This window comes from Anopheles aquasalis, chromosome Y (assembly GCF_943734665.1).
Source record: "Anopheles aquasalis chromosome Y, idAnoAquaMG_Q_19, whole genome shotgun sequence".
Classification (NCBI taxonomy): domain Eukaryota; kingdom Metazoa; phylum Arthropoda; class Insecta; order Diptera; family Culicidae; genus Anopheles; species Anopheles aquasalis.
The window spans coordinates 3190544-3218043 of record NC_064879.1 but is presented as its reverse complement, the minus strand read 5'-3'; the positions used below and the strand labels follow the sequence as shown (position 1 = coordinate 3218043).

Below are 27500 nucleotides of genomic sequence, written 5' to 3'. Positions count from 1 at the left end.
TAACCACGGAGAAACGAGGCTGTGCATGTGTTTGTGGTTTGTGGGACCGGATCCAATCGCTTTGTAGGAATCAGCATTTTCCTTTTTGGTGAAACCTCGGAGCTCGCCCCGCCACCCATTCGGTGGGGTAGAACGCACGGCACGACGGGCCATTCCTTCCAATAAACGGGCCGACCGGGCCTGCCAATCAGGTCACTAAGACGGGGGGCGCAACGAAAGCAAAAAAAAACAACAAAGCAACAACCAACCTGTCGCACATGGTCGCGCTTCTCGTGATCGATCGAACCACCACCAGCACCGGCACCACCACCGCTTCGGACATTCTCGATCCGTAACCACCCGTAAGAGGCGTTGGTGTGGTAGCGTGGCACGTAACCGGGATCGGCAAAGTGTGCCCGCCGGCGGCGCATCTCCTCACCACCGTCGCCGCCCTCCTCTTCCTCTGCCGGCGCCTCGTTGGACGATCGCAACTCGCGCTTGCTGGTCTGGTGCCGCTGGTGGTAGTACAACCCACCGCTAACACCCGGTTCGGGGTTTAGATCGATGGCCGGATCGAGTGGTCCGGAAACAACCCCGGAATCCCCAGCACCGAACCGTACGTGCTCGTCGTAGTGCATCAAGCGTGCATCCTGGGCGGCCAACGGGTCGGCAATGTCCCGCTGGTGTCGCACCACCAGCGTCACGCCGGTCATCGCAACCAGGAACACGGCCGTCGCCACCACACTCATGATGAGATGAAAGAGCCACGCGCTCACAGCTGCCGCTGGCTATATGCTAGGCTGGCTGACGAGGCGCCTCACTGATCCGTCACCCCGGCCACACACAAACACACACTCGGTGACGGATGCGAGCCCTCGCTCCGTTACTAGGCACACTATAGAGCCGGAGCACCAGCAGCAGCAGCAGCGACGACGATCAAGAGACAAAGCGGCGCACGGCACAAACACTGACTGATTGACTTTGGGAGCGGATTGATTGTAGCGGGCAGGCGCGGCTCTGGCCCCTCTCTGGCTCTGGTTGGTTGTGTTGTTGCTCGCTGCCTGCCGTCTTCTGTCCGACGTCCAACCGTACCGACCGTCCGGGGCGGTCTGGCAGTTCGCGCTGCTGCTGCTGCTGCTGCTGCTGCTGCTGCTGCTGCTGATCGCCAGCCACACCAGCGATTGCGCTCGCCCTTGTGTGCGTGCGTGCGTCTTGCGTGTTGTGTTGCTGCCTGGCTGGCTGGCTGGTTGGCTGGCTGGCTGGCTAATCAGCTGGCACGCTGGCGGCACTGATCTTCTTCCGGTGTCAAAAGGTATGTCTCGTCGCCGTCGGTCGGAGAGCGCGCGCTGCTCCCTAAATTCGCGCGCGCGCGCGCGGAGTGTGTAACCGGTTTGTTGCGATCGCAAAAAAAAATGCCAGCCAGCCGCATAACGGGGCCTTCTCTTCCCACGACGACGATGACGACGACGGCGGTGGTGGTGGTGGTGTATGAGTACGGGGTCATCCGTTCACGATGATCTTTGCCTTGCCTAGCCATCTGCTATCGCCAAGGCAACCCACTCCGGGAGGTGGTTCACCCCATCAAGAGGGCAAGGAAGCAAAAGAGAGCGAGAGAGAGAGAGAGAAAGAGAGAGAGAAAAGGCGAGCTCTCGTAAGGACCTTTCCAGAACGCCCACTGTTTTCTTGCGCTAGGAGAAGATTAGAAGATCGATAACCTATTCCACGGACACGTCTCTCTCTCTCTCTCTCTCTCTCTCCCCTTCCTCTCTCTCTCTCTCTCACAAACGGGGGGGCACCTGTTGCTTTCTAGAGCATAAAACACTCGATCGATCATCGACTGCCACACGGCATGTTCTCTGCTTCGCGCCTTCTTGCGGCACGTTAAGCAATGCTGCGGCGGCGATCGCGATCGTTGCGCGCTGTGCTGCATCAGCATCGCTTCCACTCCCTTTTAAAGGGGTGAGGGGGGGGGGGGGGCATGTACCACCGTCAGCGCACGCCCGCCCGCTCGCTCGCAATGTTATTGATCAATATTGCTTTTGTATGCAAACACACTGATTGACCGTTCCTGATGGTCAAATGATGCATGTGTGTGCACACAGATTAACAGCCGCACACTCGTCGTGCAATGCAATGTGCGATTTGTGCGAATGTCTTCTAATCTTTTTTTTTTATTGATTTTTTTTAATATAACGTAAAGACCCCGACTGACTCGCTCGACTGTCAGTGTCCACTCTTTGCTCACTTGGGTCATCTTTTCATCTCGGTGTTTTTTTGTGTTTTTTTTTTTTTGGAAAGGGCTGAAATTTAAACATACGGCTCGTCCGTCCTTACATATGTTTAAAAAAAGGGCTGAAATTTCAATTCAATCGTCGCGAAGAAAACAGAGAAATAGCACTCCGGAATATTGCCAGTATTTTGCAGTGCGTACCAGTTGAAAGACACGTTGATCGATCGCATGGCACCAATGTGGTCGAACAGACGGATAAAATAAAATTAAAAACAACGTCCAAAAATCGCCATAAATAAAATGTCAACATTTGTTTTTGTCAAAAACATTGCACCATGCTGCATGTGCGTGTGCGGGTGCGCGCCCTGTATGTAGACCACTTTTGGCATTGAATTGCGCCACAGCAGCAGCAGCAGCAGCAGCAGTAGAGTGCGATGGATTGGCTATACTCACACCAAGGAGCGGGCGAACAATTCTGAAGGTACGCTACTCTGCCGATCACGAAAGGAACAGAGTGCTTGCAGCAGCAGCAGCAGGTGATGGAGGACAATTCGGGTGGTTGGTGGCGTAATGGTGCAAAAAGCGCCATGGCGTTTAGAAGCGCCACTATCCACCACCACCACCACCGTCATAGCGATTGTCAAGGGCATTCGGTGGTTGCGGTCGCTTTGCAATGGACGGACGCGTGTCTCGTGCTATTTGGGCGCAACCGTCCCCCCCCCCCCCCCCGCTGGCTACTATAGCGCTGGTTTCACTAGCTCCTGCCCCCTCCCCTAGGCCTTTAGGCACCGGGTGTTGTGTGACCGTGCGTCAAGGTTCGCCCTCGCCCCCTCCTTTTTCTCTTTCTCTCTCTTTCTGTGCGCTCCACTGATTAGCGCGACGATGCGATTTCCGTTTGCAGCGGTAGTCCACCGCCGCAGGGGTCGTGACCTTCGAGGCGGGGCTTACGCGGTGCTCGATGCCGGTGGTGGAGGATTTTTTGGGGTCCGTTCAGTTCGCCACTCCACAGCCTGGGGCCCCTGAGGCTGATGATAACCTTTGCTGCTGCTGTTGCTGCTGCCGGTGCTACTGCTCCAGCTCACGGCACGCCGCGATGTAAACACACAATGATGCGCCATCGAATCGGTGCTCTATCAGTGACAGCGTGTAAGCAGGCCATCCAAGCGAATCTGTAGCATCCCATCGAAATCGTATGATGCGTAACCCCGGATGCGAACCCAGTTAAAGAGCAAACGGTGGTGGTGAAACCCGATTGGTTGCTCCATCTTCACTATCAAGAACTTCTGAATCCCCGTTGTCGATGAACACCGCACGCACGCACACAATGCCATGTCCGCGCGGTGACAGATCGGATCGAGATCACTAACCCGTTTCCACAAGCGCAGCGCTAGGAGAGGATCTGTGCGATGGATCGTGGACATTGTTGACGCCACTCTGTGCGCCACTGACTCATTCGCATTCGCTGGCCGCTTGGTGGGTGTTTTGTTTGTCCGGCGCTGTGCGCCATGGACCGTGGCCGATCCATTGCGGTCAGGCGTCAGGGGGGGGCCGAGCGTAGGTGAAAGTAGGTCTTCTAACTGGACCAGCACCCCCCCCCCCCTGCTCCATCTTTTCTCCCTTACACGGTTTGTTTGCTGCTGTTTTAGCAAATGCCAGCGAGCGCCTCCCCCCCTCTCGGTGCCAGAATGGCAGGCAGAGGCAGAAAAAGCTGTAACAGCGGGCAGTTTGAGCATGAGCATCGATGAATGCTGCTGGTGCATACAAGATTCCGCTCTACATTTTTTTAACCTTCTCGCATCGCAGCAATCGATTACTTTACATGGAAATTGCATACCGGCCAGGCGCAACAAAAAAAACACCGCTGATGATCGGGGAAACATTTCGCAAAGTAACACCTCCCCCCCCCCCCCCAACCACATCGTTGTGCTAATGCGTTGTGCTGTTCCGCTGCCTTGGGGGGTTTGTGTCCCCAATTCACGCTCCGCGAACGGCGAGTGGAACCGCGAGCGGAAAAAAATAAGGGCACAAAGCGAGGTTTTGAAGCGGAAAGATGCCGGGGGGGGGGGGGGGGAGATTAAAAGCACGAAATGAATGCATGCATGCGATATCCAGCGTGGTTGGTCGTAGTAGCCGCTGTCATCGTTCTAATTTTGTTGGATGGAAGGCCACGATGCAGAGCGGGGCGCCAGAATCACCAGAATGGCGGTGCCATTCAGTGTCAAGAGATCATCAGCACGCGGCCCATCATCACCAAGAGAGAGAGAGAGAGAGAGAGAGAGAAAGACGGACGGACTAATCTGGAAGCTGGACAGCAAACAAGACAGGGCGGGCGCGCGCACAAAAAAAAGGCAGCGAAAAGAGCAGAACAACAACGAAAAAAAAAAACGGGAGGATTAGCATACAGCGCAGACGCATGACGCGGTTGTGCGCGGTAACCCAAAATGGCGAATTCGCGAGCCAACGCGACGACGTGGACGGCGCGCGTTTCGCTCTGCCGGTCGGCCAGCGGCCTCAACACAAGATGTGGATCAGCACAGTCAGCGGGCCGGGGGAGGTGGCCCACCCACACACAAGAAACGGGAGGGCGCGCCGGGGGGTTTACTCAGCCGCCGCGCGGGATGGAGATGTGCTCCATCGGGGGGGGGGGGGGGGGCGAACCGCGGTGTGGCAACGCCAACGGTACGCCGTTCTTTCTTCATCTTCCAATCCGCCGCACAGATAGGGTGCACGGATCCGAGCGACAGATTTGTGCGTGCGTGCGCGTGCGTGCGTGGGTGGGTGGGTGAGTGTGTCTGTGTCGGTACAGCTGGCAGTCGCTCTCAGCTCGGTGACATGTTTGCACAATTGTGGCTGGACGTCGGCGTGGAATCGTGTGATCGTGCTCCTTCTTCTCCTTCCTCTCTCTCTCTCCTCGTTCTCTCTCTCTCTCTCTCTCTGTATCCCCGGAATGACGCCCGGCCACGTTTCATCTAGTGAGGATGCGCTCCTACGGAGCTACGAGCTAAAATGAGATCAAAAACACGATGTAAACGTGGCATATCGCAGGCGTCCGATTGCAACGGAAGGGCGCGCGCGTGCCGTATCGGAATCAGTGGGACCCGCGGAGTGGGGGGGGGGGGGGGGGGCACGAACCACCGGCGTTAGTCCCGATAGGCCCCGCACCCCGCGATGGTAGCGTGAGCGATAATAAGGGAGGGGTGGGGGGGGGGGGGAGCTATCGGCATGGCAAACGAGATTGTCATTGGAACACGTCAAGCGTAACGTGCCCGCGCGTCTCTTATACAACGGACGGGCCCGTCCTAGCACCCGGGGTTCCCGTAGCACATGTGATGCTTCACATACCCCCCCCCCCCCCCCCCGCCCTCTTCTTCCTTGACATACCAGGGCCTTCCGTCCGCCTTTGGCCACGTCATACAGAAGCGGCTTGATCACCGAACCGAAGCGGAATAACCAAATCGAGCGGATTTACCAGATCGCAGATCGCGGAGCGTACACGGAAATCCACCAAGCGCTGTGTTTTTGTGTGTGATTGTTTGCTTATTTCTGACCATTCCATTGGGGTCCCGTCGGACGTCGTCTTGTTTCTTCTGCTACTCTACTTGATGCCGCCAGTCGATGCTGATTTGGCCATTGCGCCATTTCACCCCGTTATCTCGCAGCGCGGACGCGCGCTGGGCTTTTCCGGCAATAGGCGCTGAGCCGATAAGAAGGTGGTGGTGGTGGTGGTGGTGGTTTTTGTTGGGTGATGCCCTCGGCCTCGTCCTTGGTTGCGTCTTTAGAAAGAGGATTCAACCACTTTCACAATGGCGTATGGGAATGGCCGAATGATCAACCAGTCACCGCAGTAGCCGGGCCCCGTCGCCACGACACACTTGCTTCGTCTTCATACGAACCTGCTTGCGAACCGAACAAGCGAAGCGCTATCAATGCACCCACCCCAACCCCCAACAGGCCCTGGCCCTCTTGAAGAAACACTTGTCCAACCAACCTGCCCACCCTGCCCCCCAAATCCCCTTACCAAAAGGGGTTGCTTTTATGGTTCGTTTGTTGTTTTCGTTTTCTCCGCTTGGCGGTCGGGCTCCTTGTTTCCGATTAGCGCCCAAACCAATTGACGTGGCCGTACGTACACCTTTCCCTTCCTCTGCATTCCCCTTTCAAGCAGATGAGGGTATCCGTCCGTCCGTCCGTTCGTGGACGTGGCCGGTGAAAATGGAATGGAAATTGCGCGTTCGCAACCTAAAACAGGGGGATGTGGGGTTAGTGCGTACCTACCTCTTTCACCTTGTTGCGCTTCTCGCGCACGTTCGGATCAGGATCTTCGCCGACGGTGGAGTTGTAGGTGAGCTGCGGATGGTGCTGGTTACTGCGCTGGCTGACCGCGGGCTGGTGACCGGATCGGGCCGGTTCCTGGGCCTGCTGCTCCAGCTGCTGCTGCTGCTGTTCCTGGCCGCCCACCCCACCCGTCTCTTCCTCTTCTCCTTCCTCCTTCTCCTCGCCTGCACTGTGGTGCGGTGGCTGCACCACCCCGGCCGGACCCTCGATCGCCGGTCCACCGGGGTCACGCGGCACGATCACCGCACCCGCTCCCGCCGGCTGCTCACCACCAACATTCGTGTCCGGCTTCTCGAGAAACTCGTCCGGCAGCTCCTTGCGGATCTTCTCCTGTAGCTTCTCCCGATCGTCCACCCGGTGGATGTCCTCGTCGCGACCGTGGGCGGCCGGCGGTGGTGGCGGTATGAAGATTTCCGGCCCGGCCCGCTGGAACTGCTTGTACGCCTTCAGCACCCGGTCGGCGCTGAAGTTGTCGGGCAGGAAGAAGAATCCACCGAGACAGACGAAGCCGAACGTCGACAGCACCAGCAGGATGAGGCACTTTTCGCGCGAACGGAACGAGCGCCGGCCGAGCAGCTGGTTGGCGGTCGACGAGCTGCTGCCACCGACGCGCTGGTACGTTGGTAGCATCGTTTGGCCGCGTTTGTTGCTGCTGCTGCTGCTGCTGCTGCTGCTAGTGGGCACCGGTTGATCAGTCGATTTTTCGTTGATGGACGGAACAGGACCAAAATCGAACCCGACCGGTGGGTCAATCAAATCACGGATTCACGGATCTTCGGATCGGATCAATCCATGCACCAGCTCCCCAGGACGATAACACGGCACGGCACACTTACACAATCACACACTCACGCAGAACAGCATACTTTCGCACACGCCACAGCACACACGGAACACGGACAGAAGGGCCCGGGCGGGAATGGGGGGGGGGATAAGGAACAACAAAACCACACACACGCACGCACGCACGCACAACAGAGACAGGCAGGGAGCAGGAATCACATCACAGTGCACTCCCAAAGAAGGGAACCCAGCGGACGAGCGGGCCGTTTACGGACTACCCGTGGCCCCGATGATGGGCGCGCGTTGCCCGCACCCGGGTGCGATTCCGTTGCTCGTGTAGCGCGAACGCTGGCGAATGTTCCACTGTTGGTGGCGCTCGCAGCGCACGGATGACAGATGATCTTTTGGCCACTTCAAATTCCATCCACGGCGAGCCTCTTCTATCGTCCGTGGCCGAGTGGTGCGTTGCTGCCTGCTGCTAGGTACTGGCGTTGCTGGCCGTCCGCATGCCGTGTCCCGGATGCACCCTCCCTCCTCACTGCTGCGATTCTGCCTCACTCGCCTTCGCGCACACCGAAGCACCGAACCTTTCCACAGCGCCACTAGCCCCCTGGCGGGTTGTCTGTCTCGCTATGGCCACGGGATCTGAACCGACGGCGAGTGCTTGCACCGTTTTAATTGCCCTCCTCCGTTTGCGATACGTTGGTGCGATGGCCGCATGTGTACTCACTCTCTGTGCGTGTGTGTGTGTGTGTATGTGTATGTACGTGTGCTTCGTCGATCGATCTCCCCGTGGACCTGGAATGACAGATTCGGTCTAGAAGGAAGAAAGAGCGAGATAGCGTCGGGCCCACCAGCGGGCGCAAGAGCAAGAGGTCCGCAGGAAAAGGGGGTGCAAAGTCTCGGACGCACACATACGTCGCCCGCTATACTGCGGGAGTAGTGTTGGTGCTGTCCCACACGCAGTTAGCGAGCTCTTGTTTCGAAGGGTTTATAATTTTGACAATCGAAAGGGGTGTTTGCTTACCAACAAAGTACCACCCCTTCAGACGACAAGCATTTCAAATGTTGGTGGTTACATAAACGATGGAATGTGCATGAAATAATAGCAGGTAAACGGAACAAATCTAACGCTGGCAGGCATCTACCAGTTTACCTACATTATTTTCATTGTAAATTTGTGATATGTATGTGATATCCGTTACTTGATAAATGTATCATAAGAGCTATGAAAGTGTACTATACAATGACCGTAAATAATCCTTGTAAATATGCAGTACGCAATAAAACAGCATGTAAAGTACTGAATCGGTTGAGATCTAGCTATTTATATTTACCAGTCAAGCTTAGATTTAACAGATAATATGTACATATTTGAATTATTTATCTCTATCCAGACAAGAAACTGCTTATTCTATTAGCTTATATTTAACATTATTCTGACCTTCCGCCGTAATTGGTAAGAACGTGGGGTTGCCGTGATAGACAATAATTTTAGCTAAATATTAAGCTAAAAATGTATGCAATCACAACCGAAACGAGGAGCTGAACCTGCCGTTCATTAGTTACAATATGAATGCACTGATACGCATGCCAGTGCAACCAATACCTAAAAATTGCAAAAAAAAATGTTAGAAGCAAAACACCCAGAAGCCAAGTATTAATGGGTACGAACCTTTTTGTCCAAACTATCATAAGCTGCGGCAATCTCCGGAAGCTTCCCACAACTTGGCGAAACAACTGTCTTATCGGGCACCTTTGCTAAACCAGCTAACGCGCCTTTTTGGCGGGGAATTCTAGAAAGAGTATTATTTGTCAAGAGTACTCTATTTGGTTTTGCTCGTCTGCGTTCTGCTACTATTTGTACTAGACTAACACACGTTTTACACGCAGAGACACACAGAGACACGCATGGAAATCTACAGATCAGAATTGGAGAATACTATTTGTTTTTTTATTGTTTTCTATAGACAATATTCATACAAATACATTGCATTTCAACTCGAATTCGTAGACGGAACATCTCGATACTAATCTGAACCAAAACAGCAATATGTTAACATTATATGTTTAACTACTACTCAGAAATAACTAGGTTTATGGGAGCAATAAAACACGCCGGGCATTCTGCGTGTGGTTAGTGTTAATAAAATGTGTTAGGTGGGCGAAACCGCCCAAACGGCCCAAACATTGCATACAGGTGGACGATCATGTTCATATACGTATGTGATACAGTAATATCTTAATTTCTTCACAACCTATCCAGAGAGTGCGTCGAACATGCACAGCACAAACTTGGTTTTCGAAAGCATTTGGAATCGCTTGCAAGATGAATTTAAAACTAATTACGATGTGATAACACAGTCCGGCTATCCATGCTATTTTCCATGCTGAACTAAAACCTGTTATTTGTGCACGATGCACACCAACATTTAGATGTAGTAAGGAAAGAAGTTCTTCTTAGTTACCTCGTTGCGCTGGTTAAAATTGCTAAGCAAATTCGAAGAACTGAGCATCTGCTTAAACTTGCCAGGCGTTTTGGTCCGACCCAACGTTTTGGCGTCGTTGATCAACGGATCACTGTTGTTGTGGCTGGTGGTGGTTGCCGAAGAGCTGCCCGCTAAATTTGAGTTTCTGTTCTTGAGTGCTTCCTTGTACTGAACCTGGTTGTTGGTGATCGGCAGGATGCCTCCGAACGAAACGCGGCCGGCCTTTTTGCTTGGCGTTGGCGGACCCGGTCGCTTGTACGAGGTAGTACCACTCACTTTTCGGCGTGTGATAAGCCCGGTTGAGCTGTCATCAAAGCCTTCCGAAACGCTGTCCTGCATTTGGCAATGATTGTGGGAGCCCGAAAGGTATGAATGAAAGTGGGTGTGTTATATAAAAAAAGTGAGAAAACCTTCAGCCTTTTGCAAATCACCTACCGGCGTGTCACTTGCGGCCACGTCGCAATCTGGGTACAGTGTGTCGTAGTTAGTGCGCAAATGAGGTGGTACCATCGAGTTTCGTTGCACCAGCTCTGAGTAGCGAACAGTGTCCGCACTTGGCGACCAACACCGGCCATTTTGGAGATCGGCCAGGTACGTCGCATTAAACAGCTCACCCTCTTCATCTTCCATTCTAAGATTATCTCCTAAGAATGAGAACACGAAGTTAGCCAAGCTGCAATAAACTCAGTAAAAGTTTGGCAAAGGTTACTTACGAAGGCATGTCTGGGCTGGTGCAGGTAGAAGAAACCTCCCATTTCGTTCGGATTTGTTCTCTTCCAGCGTTTTGACTTTAGCTAGCAGCACCTGATTTTCCTTACGAATCGCTAAGTCTCGCTCGTTTTTCTCGGCCAACTGTTCTTGTAGTTGCGCGCAACGCAGTTCAAGCTGAGTCAGCTTCGATTCAAAAGCATTACGGAATCATTTCATTTGGGCCGGAATATTTCAACAAAATTATGTAAAAATTAGTAATAGAAAGTAAACTCAGCGTAGTAATTCTTACCTTTTCTTTGTAGTTATGCTCCACGGCATCCTTCGAGTCTTTGTGTAACCTTTTCTAAAAAACATATCGTAATAAAAGCGAAAAATGCATCGTAAAGTATTGCAATGTAAATACATATCAAGTACATCAACAGCAACAGACGATAGACTATCACAGGGAAATGGCGCTGAACAGCGCAGAAATCAAGATTAGACTGATGAATTAATACAAGGCCAAATATTTATTATTCCTCCAAAAATGTTTATTACATCTATACATGTTCATATTTGCGTTTAAACTACTATTCACTGAAATGGAGGTTCAGATGGTTCGATTTTCAAAGTAATTTGTGAGAATATGGATAGCAAAAACTGGCACAATACAGCGAAAAAAGCAAAAGTAACACCGGACATTATCCAGCACCGAGGGAAAACATTTCCACCTCGATTGGACAACCTGGCGCTTCCTTCCAGCGATCCAGTCCTCTGTAATATAGAAATGCATCAGAAAGTTATGGTTAATGTTCAACAGGTGCTGATGCATAGTTCTTGGTTATCAATTACAAAACAGACCCTCACAAACATGTGATCGAAAACACACTGATCTAGTGGCAAAAATGAATGACACTTGGTTGCACATACGAAAAAACGATGCTCAATAGGTGAAAATATCAAAAAGCAGCAAACCATTCGATTCGAAAAACTCATTTAAAACATACAACAGTACATACCATTCGCTCCTTCATTTTTTCCATGCTTTCCTCGTAGCTGATACGTGTAGCACGTTTTTCCTGATCGTAGCTTTCACGAAGGGCAATCATCTCTTCTTTCCACTTTTCATTCGCTACTCGTTCCTTGTACAGCTTGGCCGAGAGGATTTCGCAATCATGATAATATTTATCGTACTTGGCTTGCAGTTCCTTTATCAGTTCGGCACTTTCTTGTACTTCGGGGCCAGAGAAATGGTGTTGCGATTGCGGTAATCTATCTTCGGCCTGTTCAACCGATCTGTTCGACTTTGCCAGCATTTCTTGCATATATTGCATTTTGTTTTGCAAACCAGCCAATGTATCGCTCAGCTCATCATTTTTTCGTGTCTTTTGTAATAGTTCATTTTGCTGGACAGAATGCTGGTTGATTAGGTTGATGCATTGAGATTCAACGTCCGATAGCTTGTTCCGTAAATGATTGATTTGTTGTTCATATTCTTGTATTTTTTCCTCCCTCTCTTCAAGATTGATCAGTAGTTGCGTATTATGGGTTTTGCTACTTTCCAACGAAGTATATAATTCTTTAACCTTCCCTTCAAGGTCCAATATCTTGCGATCATATTCAATCTGGTTTGCCGTTTGCTTTTGCAATACAATTTGCAATTTCTTAGTTTCCATTATAGCAGTTTCCAGTTCTTCTTCTATTTTAAGGTATTTTGACTGCTGCTCTTGTAACTGCTTTGCCTGCTCATCTCGCTCTTCCTTAAGAACGTCAATCTGTTGAACATAACTTGAAGCTTGAATGCAATGTTCATTTTCTTTGAATGTACATTCAGCAGAGGATAGCTTTTCCTTGGCCAATGCTGAGCCTATCTCTTCAATTTCTTTAAGCAGTCCTTCCTTTTCCTTTTGGAGATTTTCAACCGTTTGACGATGATCGGAATCTCTTTCTTCCAATTTAGATTTCCATTCTTCAGACGATAGCTTTTCCTTGGCCAATGCTGAGCCTATCTGTTCAATTTCATTAAGCAGTCCGTCCTTTTCCTTTTGGAGATTTTCAACCGTTTGGCGATGATCGGAATCACTTTCTTGCATTTTGGATTTCCATTCTTCAGAGAATAGCTTTTCCTTGGCCAATGCTGAGCCTATCTGTTCAATTTCTTTAAGCAGTCCGTCCTTTTCCTTTTGGAAATTTTCAACCGTTTGACGATGATCGGAATCTCTTTCTTCCAATTTAGATTTCCATTCTTCAGACGATAGCTTTTCCTTGGCCAATGCTGAGCCTATCTGTTCAATTTCATTAAGCAGTCCGTCCTTTTCCTTTTGGAGATTTCCAACCGTTTGACGATGATCGGAATCTCTTTCTTCCAATTTGGACTTCCATTCTTCAGACGATAGCTTTTCCTTGGCCAATGCTGAGCCTATCTCTTCAATTTCTTTAAGCAGTCCTTCCTTTTCCTTTTGGAGATTTCCAACTGTTTGGCGATGATCGGAATCTCTTTCTTCCAATTTGGACTTCCATTCTTCAGACGATAGCTTTTCCTTGGCCAATGCTGAGCCTATCTGTTCAATTTCTTTAAGCAGTCCGTCCTTTTCCTTTTGGAAGTTTTTAACACTTTGACGATGATCGGAATCACTTTCTTGCATTTTGGATTTCCATTCTTCAGACGATAGCTTTTCCCTGGCCAATGCTGAGCCTATCTCTTCAATTTCTTTAAGCAGTCCGTCCTTTTCCTTTTGGAGATTTTCAACCGTTTGACGATGATCGGAATCTCTTTCTTCCAATTTGGATTTCCATTCTTCAGACGATAGCTTTTCCTTGGCCAATGCTGAGCCTATCTCTTCAATTTCTTTAAGCAGTCCGTCCTTTTCCTTTTGGAGATTTTCAACCGTTTGGCGATGATCGGAATCACTTTCATGCATTTTGGCTTTCCATTCTTCAGACGATAGCTTTTCCTTGGCCAATGCTGAGCCTATCTCTTCAATTTCTTTAAGCAGTCCTTCCTTTTCCTTTTGGAAATTTCCAACCGTTTGACGATGATCGGAATCTCTTTCTTCCAATTTGGACTTCCATTCTTCAGACGATAGCTTTTCCTTGGCCAATGCTGAGCCTATCTGTTCAATTTCTTTAAGCAGTCCGTCCTTTTCCTTTTGGAAATTTCCAACCGTTTGACGATGATCGGAATCTCTTTCTTCCAATTTGGACTTCCATTCTTCAGACGATAGCTTTTCCTTGGCCAATGCTGAGCCTATCTGTTCAATTTCTTTAAGCAGTCCGTCCTTTTCCTTTTGGAAGTTTTTAACACTTTGACGATGATCGGAATCACTTTCTTGCATTTTGGATTTCCATTCTTCAGACGATAGCTTTTCCTTGGCCAATGCTGAGCCTATCTCTTCAATTTCTTTAAGCAGTCCTTCCTTTTCCTTTTGGAGATTTCCAACCGTTTGAAGATGATCGGAATCTCTTTCTTCCAATTTGGACTTCCATTCTTCAGACGATAGCTTTTCCTTGGCCAATGCTGAGCCTATCTGTTCAATTTCTTTAAGCAGTCCGTCCTTTTCCTTTTGGAGGTTTTTAATCTGTTGAAGATGTTGCATGTATTGTTCGCTTTTTTCCTCTAAAGCATTTCGCCATTTGTCGGTCTCCGATTTCTCAGCTTTCAAAGCCATATGGTGCCTTGCTTGCAAATCAATCATTTCGGTCCGTAGCAAAAGTGTTTGCTGGCCAAGCTGATTATTCATTTCAATAGTCGCCATATTTTGCTCTTTCACGAGATTCAATTCTTTCTCCAGCTGCTTTAATCTGTTCTGAAGCTGCTGATTATGAGTTTTTGCTTCTTGTAACATCACCTCAACGACCGAAGACGCAAGACTTTCACCGTCGGGACTGCAGCTTTGGTTTAAAGAGGTGTTTAACGACATGTTAAGAAAATCATTTGAGCTGTCGAGAACTTCGCAGGACGATGCCATCCTGTTACCGTCAATAAAACGTTGAAACTCCAGCAGCTGGTCACGTAGAAGTCGGTTGTCGCCCTCGACTTTTTCGAATTCTCCCGTTACGGCCTCCAATCTAGATTGCAGATGTGTAATCTCCTCTTGCAAGGCTCTATTTTCGAATCCTAGGCGACCTTGGTCCATTTTAATGCTTTCTTCAGTTGTTTTCAGAAGGCACACTTCGGCCTCCAGGCTCTCCAGCTGCATGTCTTTCTCGATCAACTGTTTGCGAAGAGATAGCTCGTTGAAATCGGCAAATTTTTTTGGCGTCTGCTCGTTTCCCCCTCGGTCGCAACCAGCTTCCTCCAGCACTTCCAGTCGAACAACCATCCGCTTGTTCTTCTCGTTAAGCTCGTGCAGCTGGCTCTGCAGCTGTTCATTTTGTTTCTCGAGGTTGGCATTCTCTGCCAAGGCCGTTTGGAGTTGTCGATCTAGATTTTTATTTTTGTAGTGCAGTTCATGCGGGCTATCGGGGATAGCAAGTGCATCGTCCCATTTCGGGCCTCGTCCTATTTGCATTGGGAGCGGTGTGGATCGTACTGCATTGACAATCGCCGCATCCAGGAAGCCACGGTTGATTTTGCTTCCCGTGAGAAAGGGTTTAAAGAATGTTTTGATCCTCTGCTGCTGCAATTCATTGAATTGTTTGCACACATTCCGCAGGTAAGCGACAGGATAACGCACACACGAGAAGTAAAGCAGCAGCGAACAAACGTACACGCTATCCATGAGCAGAACATTGTTATCGGCGGACAGTACGAGCTCGAAATCCGGAAAATGCGACTGCAAGAACTCAACCAGTGACGATTCTTTAATCAGAATCGTTTGCCGGCACAGCTTGCAGAATTCGGCATAAAACCAGGATGGGCATATTGCATCGTTTGTTTCGGTGGAACAGGAACGCTTGACCTGCCGGAGAATTAAACCATGAATCGAATTAGCGATCACAATAGCGGCACATACTCAGAGAATCACCAAAACACTTCCGGGGGGGAAGAAAATATAAAATATACCCAATGATCTGTTATATGACGCCACTCGATCAAATCCTCAAGGGTTGCTTGCTTGCCGCTCGCTGTTGTTGTCGTATCCATTTCACTCAAATTACTTTTGATTTCTACTTATTAGACTGGATTACAGACGCCAGAATACAGGACTTCCCAAAATGGGACGCTAAAACGCTAGAATATCTGAGAAGCAAATGAGCCACTTTCACAAGAAAACAACGCACATCACAGGTAGCAAGCAGACGAGTCGTTAACTGAATGTGTGACAGCTGTTAATATTCAAGCACAACGGTTTTGGCCTAATTTTCGCCAGATTGCTGTCCCGTTTTGTTTCGCCCATTTTATACCACGTTCGGTTTTTACATCAGCCTGGAGCAGATATAATTTATGAAGGAAGTAGAGAAATACGCTAGCCATAATAAATTGTGTCATTTCGGGAAAACGTTAGATCTTTTTTGGAAGAAGAAATTTGAGGTGGGATATCAGAACAAAATTATAGAACGCCCAGTCTACAGGGCCACTGGTATAAAGCTGTCGTGACACCTTGTGCGCGTTCGCCTGACATTTCGCCGTGCCGGAAGCGGATGGGAAACTGACGCTGTCACAGGAGACGAAGCGAGCGAAATCAAGCCTTTCTGTGCACAGCTGTCAAAGTGTGTGGTTCGCTCTCGTTCTTTTGGCTTCCGGCATCGGTGCTGAGCTGTTGTTGCAGTTAATCTGATCAAATCGCCAAGGTAATTTCCAGCGAATTCCATCAGGAATCGATCGCAACGAGTGCTCAACGTGCCGGCTCCAAGTGGACGCTCAACTGTGACGGTAACGATGGTTTCGTTGGTGTCGCGGTTAGTGGAAAAACTTGGCACCGAAAACACGAGTTCCGTCGGCGGAGCGCAGCAGCAGCCGTGCGTGTGTGTGTGCGTGCGTGCGTGCGTGCGTTCGTGCGTGCGTGCGTGGTGCGTGAACGCGCGAACCGTCACCATCCGTGTTTCGGCACTCCTCTACGGCTGCTGCTGGAGTGCACCGTTGTTTCTGAACCTCTTTGAAAATGTAGTCTGTTTCTAACGTTCCGTTTTTTTTCTTTTTCCTCCTCCCATCGCACCGTGTTCCACTTGGCACCGGCACACAGATGTTTATGCCCAAGGCTCATAGGGTTGCCATCTACGAGCACCTCTTCAAGGAGGGTGTGCTGGTGGCAGAGAAGAACTTCTACGCTCCGAAGCACCCGGAGCTGGACACCATCCCAAACCTGCACGTCATTAAGACGATGCAGTCACTGAAGTCGAAGAATTTCGTGAAGGAGCAGTTCGCTTGGCGCCACTACTACTGGTACCTCACCAACGAGGGAATCGAATACTTGCGCGCCTACCTGCACCTGCCGTCGGAGATTGTGCCGTCGACACTGAAGCGCGCCGCCCGTTCCGAACCGCAACGCGCCCGTCCCCAGGCCGGTCCGCGTCCGGATGGACCGAAGGGTGGCGAAGACCGTCAGGCGTACCGGCGCACCCAGCAGGCAAACCCGGGCGACAAAAAGGGAGACGTCGGTGCCGGCACTGGTGACCTGGAGTTCGTAAGTATTTGCGGGAGAAGGGCGGGTGGGAGGGGGGATGGATGATTGACAAAACCAAAATGTGAACCCCGGGATAGTCGCGTTATGCTCGCGGATCGCTAATGCTTCGCTTTTTCTTTCGCTTCTTCCCTTTCCTTCCCTCTCTGCAGCGTGGTGGATTTGGTCGAGGAAACCGCATGTAAGGCGATACGCGTTTAAATGAAGCCGCAGACGTTCCAATTGTGAAGTAAGGTGCGTCCAATCTACCCCTTTGCGTCCGTGCAGTCCCAAATATCGTGGTGGGATCCGATGGCAAATGTATCGGAAGGGTGGTAAATAAAGTTTCAGAATAATAACCCAAAAAACTCGTCATCAACATCGCAGATGGGTGCCACTTTGTCCGCTTCCCTCACTCCCTTTCTCTCTTTCTCTCTCTTGCTTCATCTCGCTCGATTGGCTCTTGTTGCTCAGTTAATCAACATCGAATTGAGCTCGATGTGTCACCAACAGCTGTCCAAAGAGATTTCTTCCAGAGCTATACTTGCAGAGCGTGTAGTGAGCAAACTCATGCCTATGCCGAGCCACAATCAACTCATGAGCCCATGCTCATAATTCCCGAAATGTATCTTCAATCAACGACACCGCAATCAACAAAACGTGTGGAGCTGGCTATGTTCAATGTGGTGGTGGAGTATGATAGATTCACTGTCCGGAGTCTAATAGCGAACATGTTGACAGAGTCGCTGCACTGATGTAGAGCAGATACAGAATATCGTTTGTTGGGACACAAGACAAAAAAAATCAGTTCCTGAACGTCTCATTAATTTCACACGGGTCTTCACGGCCGTACATGAATTGCTCTTTTTTTTATTACTAACAGAGTGTTTAACATACCATGGCTTCAAATGAACCTTAGCTAAAAGAGCATTTATATCTGTTCAGGTGAGTTTTCCAGTGAATATTCTTGACGTCAGTCGCTGACGGAGAATCGGCCAGACGGAGTTAATGTTTTTTTTTTTTTTAATTGATATCTTACGGACGGAGCCGTATATATTAGAAAGATAGAAGAAGATAGAGTATAAACAGTAGAGGGAACAGGCATTTCCTCCTGCCCCAGGGACCCTTATACCGGGGGTGCTCGGTGTTTAAACCTAATGACTTAAGCCTAGTATCGCGCCAGACCAGCACGCCTGGTTCATCAGCATCACATTCGAGCGCAGGCTCGGGTGCGGGCAGCTTGGTGGAGCATCTATTGGGCCCGATTCCTCCGTGGTCGTGGACCTCGCTCCTTGGCTCCGCATAGTTGAGGTGGCATGCATCGCCTTGAGGCCCCAACATCGTAGGGTACGCTGATCCTGTTGCAGTTTATGAGACCTGTGGAGTTAATGTTGTCTTCCAACTTAGTACATACTAATTCCTATGTAATGTTGGAGAACCAATTGCTCGATAGACACAAAATGCCTCACAGTAAACCGGTTTCCAGGAAAAGAAACAGAAAAATTATTTAAGAGGAAAAATATGTATTTCTTCACAATTCTGTATTTATCTCACAATTCCTAATCTAGTGAGAAGCAGTTCTTGCCTTAATTGTTGAAAACATACACCTACTCCGTAAAGAATGGAAGTAGGGGATGTAAAGTAAAAAAAAAAATACTTTAAGATCAAAAAGCACATCAAACACGGATGTGATGACTTCATATATGCGATATTTCTTGATAGATCGCTTTCATAAAAAAAAACACCGCGTACTTCATTTGTTCATGTCTCCGACTCCGCGAGAACAATAGAATCTAGTTCGCCCTACGCTTGATGGCCACCTTGCCGCGGCGCAGATGCGAGAGAAAGATGCGAAACTTTTGACCGTCGGCAGTTTTTTTCACCCAAATTGCCTCGCTACCGATGGCGGATATATTGGCGGAGAAGCGCGACAGTTCCTTGCCCTCGACAAAGACTGGCTGCCCACGGTGGAACCAGCGACGCTCGTGTAACAGCTTTCCGTCCTCGATACGTGTGTCGGGAAGCGTCTGTTGTTGCTGCTGATGCTGCTGGTTGCCGGTGGCAGACAAATGCGACGGATGTTGGGATAGCTGAAAGAAAGGGGGGTGGTGTAAGGTTAGGCAGGGGTAAAGACTCGATTAGGTTTCACAGGGAAGTACGGAATGGTGGAAACCAATGTTCTTACGTTTAGTGGACCACCATTGCTACTGTTGCTGCTGCTACTGTAAGAAGCTGCTCCATTGTGCTCCAAAGCACCGACACCCACGACAGCGGACGAAGCGGAGCTTGAATAGCCGGCCGCACTGTTACTGGTGGCCGCCGACAGGTTACTGCCAGGCGCACCACCGTTCGCGGCCTGCTGCGCCCGGGCTGATGGGCCAGGTTTGCCGCGCGATATCAGCTTCAAATCGTTCTCCACCTCCTTCTCGTCAAGCAGAAAGACAAGCTGGCCGGTGGTTGGCTTGCGGCGCTTCTCTGGCACCGGCAGCGGTTCATTGGGGCGGCGCCGCAACTTCCGCGTCACGGTCGGCTTCACGTCGATCGAATCGCCGTTCAGCTCCATGGTCGAAAATTCGAGCTCGATCATCTTCTTCCGATCCTCCAGATCGTTCACCAGGTTCTCCTTTAGCTCGGCCTTCTTCTCCTCGTACTCCTTGGCCGCCGCGTTCTTCTCTAGTATGCAGTCCCGCTCGGCACAGCTTATCTGGTAGTCCCGGGAGCACTCGTTTAACAACAGCCGATCATCGAGTTCTTCCTGCAGGCGGCGCACACGTCGTACGTACTCCGGGTGAGAACGGCAGCGCACCTCCTGTATTTGTTTCTTCAGACTCGCAAGCTTGTCCTGGTACATTTGCTCTTTGATTTCAAGGTGTTGGCTGTTGGCGTACTCATCTTCTGTCGCTTCATCCGTAGCTGGAATGCAGACATGAAAGCGGTATTAGGCATCCGTTCGAACGATACTAGGGCATTGTGTGGCACATCGAGTAACAAGTGCGCTTCCAGCTCGCATAGATCACATACCTTCCAAGCTCTCGTCTCCGTCGTCATCGTCGGGAAGCTCGTCGTGACCCTCTACACCAACCGCCGATTGGTGCCATTTGGCCCGAACATAGTTTGCCCATTCCAACGATCCCGGCTGTGGTTCTTCCGTTGCCGGATCGCAAGCAAAACCCTGCGAAGTCTTGGTTATCGACATCGTTCCCCTGGCGCACAGGTTCGTCCTTATTTACCATCCACTTACAACGCGCGGCTCCTGTGTATTGTTTTGCAGCTTTTCGCGACTTGACAGCTGCCAATCGCGTTTCGGGTTTCCAGCAAACTGCGAACGGAAGAAAATGTTGCATGTTTTTTTTTCTCTATATTTGTATTTCTTTTAAATGCTAAAAAAGCTTTACCTACTCAGCCCATACGTTTCGCAAAGGGTGCGCTAATAAATCTAGATGGAAATCGAATCGCACGTCGGCAAAAACGCAGCGAATATGCGTTCGACAGTATAAACGCAGCATACTTAGAACAGACACACCGCCCCTCGGGGTAATATGGTTTTCTGGCCGTTTTGGCCAACCATATCGCAGTTCAGCAGCCAGCAATTTTTGTCATAAATCCCGGGTGAAAACCGTGCCATGCGAGAATGGCCACGGAGTGATACCCAGCTCGAATGCAAATCGGTCATCCTGGGGCACAGCGACTACCGTGACGACACCAACACGCCCCCTCCCCCCTGCCCCCTGGCAATGCCTGAGCTGTCAAAGTTGAATTGGCCAAGAAATTTTCATACACATCGCGCGCACCCCCTGTACCCGCGAGCGGACCATTCTGGCGGATGCAGTGAAAACACCAAACACGATTTGCACGATTTTTCCCGAGGCTTCGGGTAGTGCGTGTAGCGCCCACCCCTTGCGGGGAGGATAGGAGTGTGGGACCGATACGTTGGCGATAGCGCGCACGGCTCTCCCGGAATAGCTTGACGGCTGCCAGGAGCAGCAGCAGCAGCAGCAGTAGCAACGGTGAGGGTGAGCAGCGACACAGGGACCACGATCCACCAGGCAGTACACTCCAGGGTCCCAGGCCAAGAATAGTTCAACAACTGGGACAGATAAACAGGTTGCCAGCCCAACCCTTCCTGGCTTTGTTTTGTCGTTGTCACCGAATCGACCCTGGGCTGAAATTGGTCTGGTTCGGGCCGGAACTCCCAACACTCCGACCGCGGGGGAGGTTGAGCGCATAGCGTTTCCAGTTGCGGGAAGCGCCCACTCCATTTGCTGCTTCATCCCGTGTACCGTGCGCCCTAGCATGTGGTCGTTCTTCTCGCGCGACTCGTCGAAGGACTTTCCGTACGAGATCGGCGAACCCGTGCCACAGTTCGATGCAAAGAGCATCTGGGCGCTTCACCGGGGCAAGCGGAAAGGCACCAACGATGAGGTGTCGGTGTTCACGTACGACATTCGGGCCGGCACGGACATCAAGCTGGAGCTAGCGAAGGTTGCGCTCAAGCGGCTGAAAACTCTGCGTCATCCCAGCATCCTGCAGTTCCTCGACAGTCTCGAGACGGATAAGATGCTGTACGTGGCGACCGAACCGGTGGAGCCGCTCGGCACACACATCACCCGGCTGGCCAGCGAGGGGCCGCAGCGGGATCTCTATCTGGCCTGGGGAATCTTTCAAATTACGGTAAGTGCGGGCATGTGCTGGTGCTGACTGTTAGCTAACATATGGCCACGGGTTAATGCTCCCCCGTTGGCGTGTTTGCCCAGTTGGTAGGTGCCAAATCAATTGGTGCCTCTGCCTGTGTGTGTGTGTGTGTGTGTGTGTGTGTGTATGTGTACGTGGCAGTAGCTGCCTACGTATCCATATTCTTAGATCATTTGAGTTGCCGCGAACCGAGTTTCATGCGATCTCTTCCCTTATCTTCTGGACCGTTTATAGCGAGCACTGTCGTTCCTGAACAATGATGGCAATCTGCGGCACAACAATGTTTCCGTTTGGTCCGTGTTCGTCAACACCGCCGGCGAGTGGAAGCTGGGGGGCCTTGAGTACGTCTCGTCTGCGGATCTGCCGGCCGCACCACCGGTGAAAATTCCTCCCTCGCTGGAAATTTATGATCCGCCGGAGCGCAACGATGCGAACAAGCTGCGGATGGCGACGAAATGCTCGAGCGACATGTGGGGACTCGGCTGTCTCGTGTGGGAGTCGTTCAATGGGCCGCTCAAAACGCGCGGCAACCTGAAGAACATCGAGGGTGTAAGTTTGCACGGCCAACAGCGGTACGTGAAGTCAATATTTTTCTTTTTAATCTTCTTCTTCTTTCGTACTTGTCGTAAATGCGACCGCAGATACCAAAGTCACTTGCGCCGCTGTACTGTGAGCTGGTGGGCGCGGCACCGGCCAACCGCCCGAATCCGGCGGATGTCATCACCAAGTGCCGCAAGCCGGGTGGCTTCTTCAAGAACGAGCTGGTAGATTCGCTGCTCTTTCTGGAGGAAATCCAGATTAAGGATAAGGCGGAGAAGACGCGGTTCTTCAGCGCGCTCACCGCACAGCTGGACAACTTTCCCGACACCGTGTGCAGGTGCGTTGGACCTAGTGGTCCAGTTACCCAGCTTCTCGCTCATCCATTGTCCCTTTCCCCAACAGACACAAAATACTACCGCAACTTATAACGGCCTACGAGTACGGTGATGCCGGATCCGCCGTATTGGCACCGATGTTCAAGGTAAATGTCCACCGTCCCCTTTTTACGACCCTGATCGCATGGTGCCTGAAACTCACATTGCTTCTTCTTTTTCTTCTGCTTCTTGGCCCTGCGAATTGGACTCGCGACGCAGTTGGGACGATTGCTTGACGAAGCGGAATACCAGAAGCGCATCGTACCGTGCGTGGTGAAGCTGTTCGCCTCAACCGATCGTGTCACACGATCGCGTCTGCTGCAGCAGCTCGATCTCTTCATCTCGCACCTACAGCCGAACGTGGTGAACGATCAGATTTTCCCCCAGATTGCACACGGCTTCCTCGATACCAATCCGACTATTCGGGAGCAAACGGTTAAGGTAAGGAGAGGCTTGCCAGCCACACGTCGTCGATATTTCTGTTTTACTCTGTTTTTCTCTCTCTCTCTCTCTCTCTCTCTTTTATGCGCCTTGCAGTCCATTATTCACCTAGCGCCGAAACTGAACTATAACAATTTGAACGTCGAGGTGCTGCGCCATTTTGCGCGCCTACAATCTCGCGACGATCAGGGCGGTATTCGAACGAACACAACCGTCTGCCTGGGCAAGATAGCGCCGCATCTGCATCCACAGGTTTGTAGTACTGTCTACCACAACCCCGGCCCGTTTGTACCCATTTCTGATGCACGGCCGATGAATGACCGGAATTGATTGTGATGTGTGATAGGTACGGCAACGTGTGCTTGTGTCGGCATTCATACGCGCGATGCGGGATCCCTTTCCACCGTCGCGCGTCGCCGGCATCCTAGCGCTAGCCGCCACCCAGCACTATTTCCTGCTTAACGAGGTCGCGACCCGCATTCTGCCCGCCCTCTGCCCCTTGACGATGGACCCGGAGAAGTCGGTGCGCGATCCGGCATTCAAAACGATTCGCGGCTTTCTCGGCAAGCTGGAAAAGGTGTCCGAGGATCCCAGTCTCCGGGAGAGCATGGGTGAGTTTGTAACGAGGCGTAGGTGTGAGAGAATATTCCCGAATCAGTTCGATATCATTTTTGTTTTCCTTTTTTTTTTGTTTTGACAGAGGCTGACGTCCACACGGCTACGCCTTCGCTGGGTAACGCGGCCGCCACCTGGGCCGGTTGGGCCGTGACCGCCGTGACAGCCAAATTCTACCGCAGTCAGAGCGATACTGCCCGGCCGCGCCCGCCTTTAACCGGTAAAACATTGAGTAAACCTGCTTCTTTGGGTATGTAGTAGCACCACGCCGCAGGCAAATGCCATAATGCCAATTATTACTGTTTATTCTCCTTGATCGTGAGCCTCACCCACTCGTTAATCACACTCAATCCTGCGTTCGGCTACCCGTTGCCCATGGTCGATGTTTTGTTACACACGTGCCACAGAATATGCGTTTCGTTTTATGCTCTGTCTCTGTTTCGTTGTTCGTTTCGTGCGTACTTTAACGTGCCGCGACGCCACGGTTACTGTCTCGTGCGCTCGTTACGTTTGTCCAAGCTGTCCTTCTCTCTGACTTTGTTTTCAAAACACTATAAGCTTTTTATAATTTTGTGCGTTGTTCGATAGTGGGAGGAATGGAAATTAAAACCAATTCGTTTTTTTTACTACACAATAACAGAGCAACCATCGAGTAGCAGCATTTCGACCACTACTAGCAGCGTCACCTCGATGACCTCGCTGGAGCACGAAAGTGCCGATACTTCGGCATCGGCTAGCGATTACGGTCCGGACAATTGGGACCAAGAAAACTGGGGCGACATGGACGTAAGTTGCGATAGCAGCCAGCCATTACGGCATGGTTTTGATAGGGTTCGAAGAAAAAAAATCACTTACCCGCCTCTACGATTTATCTTCACCTGGTAGACTTCGCAGGATCCAAGCAGCCCAATGGCCGGAACGTCGAACCAGCTGAACACCACTCTCAACATGGTCGGCAGTGTAAGTGACGTGCGTGACGGTTGGGACAACGAGGACTGGGGCAGCTTGGAGGAGGATCCGGTAAGAACTTCACCCGCATGGAGGTCACATACTGTATATTAATGTATTTGATAAATTTTGCCATTGGACAGAATGAAACGGAACTGAACGAAAAGGACGAAGATGAGCACAATCAGCAAACGCAGCAGCAGAAGCACGCGGCGACGGTGATGCGCCCGTCACCGTACGCTGGAGCGCTGTCGTCGATCAACAGCCCAACCACTATCAACTCTGCGGGCACGAGCATCACCGCTACCACCCCTATCACCACAGCCGGTAGTAGCAGCAATAATAGTACCACCAACAACACGACCAGCTCCTCGGTGACTAGTAGCACGGTGGTAAAGGGCAGTAGTAACTGCAGCAGTAGTTTCAACAACAGCAGCAACAGTAGTAGCAGCAACAGCAGCAGCAGTACCACCGCCAGCACCACGAACAACAACAACAACCTACTGAATCACACGGGCAGCCCAAGCAAGATGATCGCGATGAAGAACATGAACAACCTGCTGAATAGTACGGCAGCTGGAGGTGCGGCACCGGTGACCGCCACCAGTAACACAACCACAACCAGCACCTCTAGCTGGAACAACGGTGGCGATGGTTGGGGCGAAGGAGACTTCGAGCCACTGGATGAACCAACCACGGGTCAGTAAACCACTAGTGCGCATTATGCGTAAGCATGCACATACATGTCTTGTTTTAAAACATTTAACTACTTTAAGTGATTCATACCCAGAAAGTAGAGCGCATATGGATATGTTAAGCAAAGCTCGGTCAGACCGCCGGTCCGTTGTCCGGCCTTTCATGTGTGAGACTCTTCTTTGTAACACTGTTCTCGTATTTTGGGTCTGTTATTATTTCATGCTGATACATGTGTATTACTTTTGGCCCTCATAGATAACAATAGCATCCGTAGATCACGCTACTGCGTCGGATCACCATTTCGACGCTCATTTTATTAACGTTTCTCTTCTGTTTCTCTCTTCTTTCCTCTCTCATGCTCGTATTGCTTTAACCTACGATGCTACAACTAACCAAACCAAATGAAATTTAAAAACTTTCAAATCGAACCGCATAAACGCACACATATTGTACAGACGATATCGTTGTTCATCGTTTGCATCGGAGAAGTCACTTCCACAATCGGAGGAAGGGGTGCTGAGAATATGCTCTACCAGCAGCTACAGATATCCTTGTTTCAACCGCTCACCTTCTCTAGCCATGTCAGATTTTATCACCATCATCATCCTCATCATCATCATCATCATCACGTCAGCTTAGTCTGCGATCGACAGAAAAGTAAACTGTACACTTCATGTACGTTTCGTCTCACTTCAAGCACGCTTTCTTTCGCTCTCTCTCTTTCTCTCTCTCTCTCTCTCTCTCTCTTTAATTTGTGTTGATTCCTAATCTTATCTAATCTCCATAAATCGTTCAATTGTAAATAGAATACATATTACTAATGGATAACTAAAACTACGTTGCTTGATCGCACCCGTTACTCCTCACTAACTTTCGTTGTTCGCATTATATAGAATTTCTCTTCTTTCGGTTGGAGTGTCTTTAGTGACCATTTTTCCTCTACACTTCGTTGCATATTCATAGTACCTCTTTTTGCGAGAGTTAACATTTGTACCGAGAATGACAGCTGCGCTACGCTACACAATGCTGCGTATTGTACAATTTTTTATACACATTGCTTTAATTTTGCAGGAAATCTGAAGCTGGACGAAGCACGGCGGAAACGTGAAGAGAAGAAAATGCAGCGGCAGCGTGAGCTCGAAGCCAGGCGAGCAGCCCGTGCCGTGGGTGCTGGCAGCGGGCCCATGAAGCTGGGAGTGAAGAAGATTTAAGATCACTCTACCACAACTACGAAGTTGCTTAAGCTGCGTGCAGTTAACGGTGGCAAATGACAACCTGCTACAACCAACCAGCAACAATGTGTGACTGCAGTGTGGTGAAGCCTTTTTAGGATGTTAATAGCTTAGGAGGACAGTCACCTTTTCGCCCATCAATTTCCCAGACTGTCTAGATACGTGTAGACCCAGCACTACCCCATACGAGGTGCATGTTGTATGTACGATGGCAACACGAGCAAAAACTGCTGGAGAATTTGAACGATATTTGTTAAAAAAAACCGGTTTGTTGGCTGGTACAGCAAGAAACTCTTTGCCATGACGGAGGTAAATGCCGAGATGTCATGCCATAAAATGTTGTGAAGCGAAATGATACAATCTAAAAAAGGGAAGAAAGGCCATACAATTCAACATTTCGGCCTCCGGTTTGCTTGGCGCAGTAACAGAATGAATCCTGGATTGGCTAGCCCGATTTGAGGGTGTTGGCAACCGTGCTCCTGGCTCGTGGCTCAACAGTCTTTCAGAAGCCTAGGCATGCTCTCGTCAATACTCAAAGCAAGGCCTACAACTACTAGGATTTAGTTTTGTTTCACGTGACAATCCAATGGGCAAGCATTGGTTTTCTTCCGGTTTGAGTATGATAAGGCGGGGTATTTCTTCTTATTTTTGTGGCGAAGCAAGCAATGTATATAGCCAATAGAATTAGCAATGTGCTAATAGAATAACTAGCGGAACCAATGGTGTGATTCTTGGCAGACACTGTGACCATTCCAGCGGACGGGAAAACAGAAAATGAACCGAAAAAAGAACACAAAAATCCTTTAATCAGTAAAACAATTAACTTGAAAATCGGTGTTGGAAGAGTTGTTTGCGACGACGGCGGGCGTGATCGGCCAAAACATTAAACAAAAAAAAAAGAAAACTTTGCAACTCGA

General features: G+C 50.2%; 5 protein-coding genes across 7 annotated transcripts in view; 2 read left to right on the top strand and 3 right to left on the bottom strand.

Moving 5' to 3' along the window:
- The window catches only part of LOC126580024 (mannosyl-oligosaccharide alpha-1,2-mannosidase IA), a 13899-nt gene extending 5823 nt beyond the window's left edge, over nt 1-8076 (bottom strand). The window contains exon 1 of one of the 2 annotated variants that reach the window (XM_050243859.1): nt 6482-8076. In XM_050243859.1, the coding sequence (XP_050099816.1) occupies nt 6482-7171 (690 nt within the window). In that variant the 5' untranslated portion in view covers nt 7172-8076. Of the gene's footprint in view, nt 1-248; nt 1071-6481 lie in introns of those variants that run through there. The other variant, XM_050243860.1, reaches the window with a different exon arrangement.
- Nucleotides 8077-9377: 1301 nt separating this feature from the next.
- LOC126579971 (restin homolog) lies at nt 9378-15592 on the bottom strand. Its single transcript, XM_050243773.1, has 6 exons — nt 15509-15592; nt 11523-15404; nt 10814-10867; nt 10527-10707; nt 10249-10457; nt 9378-10146 (listed from the first exon to the last, which is right to left on the bottom strand). Exons 1-6 carry the CDS (start codon nt 15587-15589, stop codon nt 9757-9759), a joined length of 4797 nt encoding a protein of 1598 aa, XP_050099730.1. The 5' UTR covers nt 15590-15592; the 3' UTR covers nt 9378-9756.
- A 520-nt stretch (nt 15593-16112) lies between these two features.
- On the top strand, nt 16113-17413 carry LOC126579973 (40S ribosomal protein S10b). The gene is made up of 3 exons (XM_050243775.1): nt 16113-16236; nt 16629-17069; nt 17219-17413. Exons 2-3 carry the CDS (start codon nt 16629-16631, stop codon nt 17249-17251), a joined length of 474 nt encoding a protein of 157 aa, XP_050099732.1. The 5' UTR covers nt 16113-16236; the 3' UTR covers nt 17252-17413.
- A 1135-nt stretch (nt 17414-18548) lies between these two features.
- Nucleotides 18549-20306, bottom strand: LOC126579972 (uncharacterized). The gene is made up of 3 exons (XM_050243774.1): nt 20067-20306; nt 19231-19958; nt 18549-19135 (listed from the first exon to the last, which is right to left on the bottom strand). The coding sequence occupies exons 1-3, from the start codon at nt 20239-20241 to the stop codon at nt 18839-18841; spliced, it is 1200 nt and encodes a 399-aa protein (XP_050099731.1). The 5' UTR covers nt 20242-20306; the 3' UTR covers nt 18549-18838.
- Nucleotides 20307-20805: 499 nt separating this feature from the next.
- LOC126579708 (N-terminal kinase-like protein) overlaps nt 20806-27500 on the top strand; it is an 8529-nt gene continuing 1834 nt past the window's right edge. The window contains exons 1-12 of one of the 2 annotated variants that reach the window (XM_050243254.1): nt 20806-21716; nt 21972-22286; nt 22379-22614; nt 22680-22758; nt 22871-23092; nt 23189-23344; nt 23439-23703; nt 23793-23927; nt 24348-24493; nt 24593-24727; nt 24799-25354; nt 26423-27500. The exon at nt 26423-27500 is cut by the window's right edge and continues 1834 nt beyond it. In XM_050243254.1, coding sequence (XP_050099211.1) covers nt 21339-21716; nt 21972-22286; nt 22379-22614; nt 22680-22758; nt 22871-23092; nt 23189-23344; nt 23439-23703; nt 23793-23927; nt 24348-24493; nt 24593-24727; nt 24799-25354; nt 26423-26562 — 2763 coding nt within the window. In that variant the 5' untranslated portion in view covers nt 20806-21338 and the 3' untranslated portion in view covers nt 26563-27500. Of the gene's footprint in view, nt 21717-21971; nt 22287-22378; nt 22615-22679; nt 22759-22870; nt 23093-23188; nt 23345-23438; nt 23704-23792; nt 23958-24347; nt 24494-24592; nt 24728-24798; nt 25355-26422 lie in introns of both variants that reach the window. The other variant, XM_050243253.1, reaches the window with a different exon arrangement.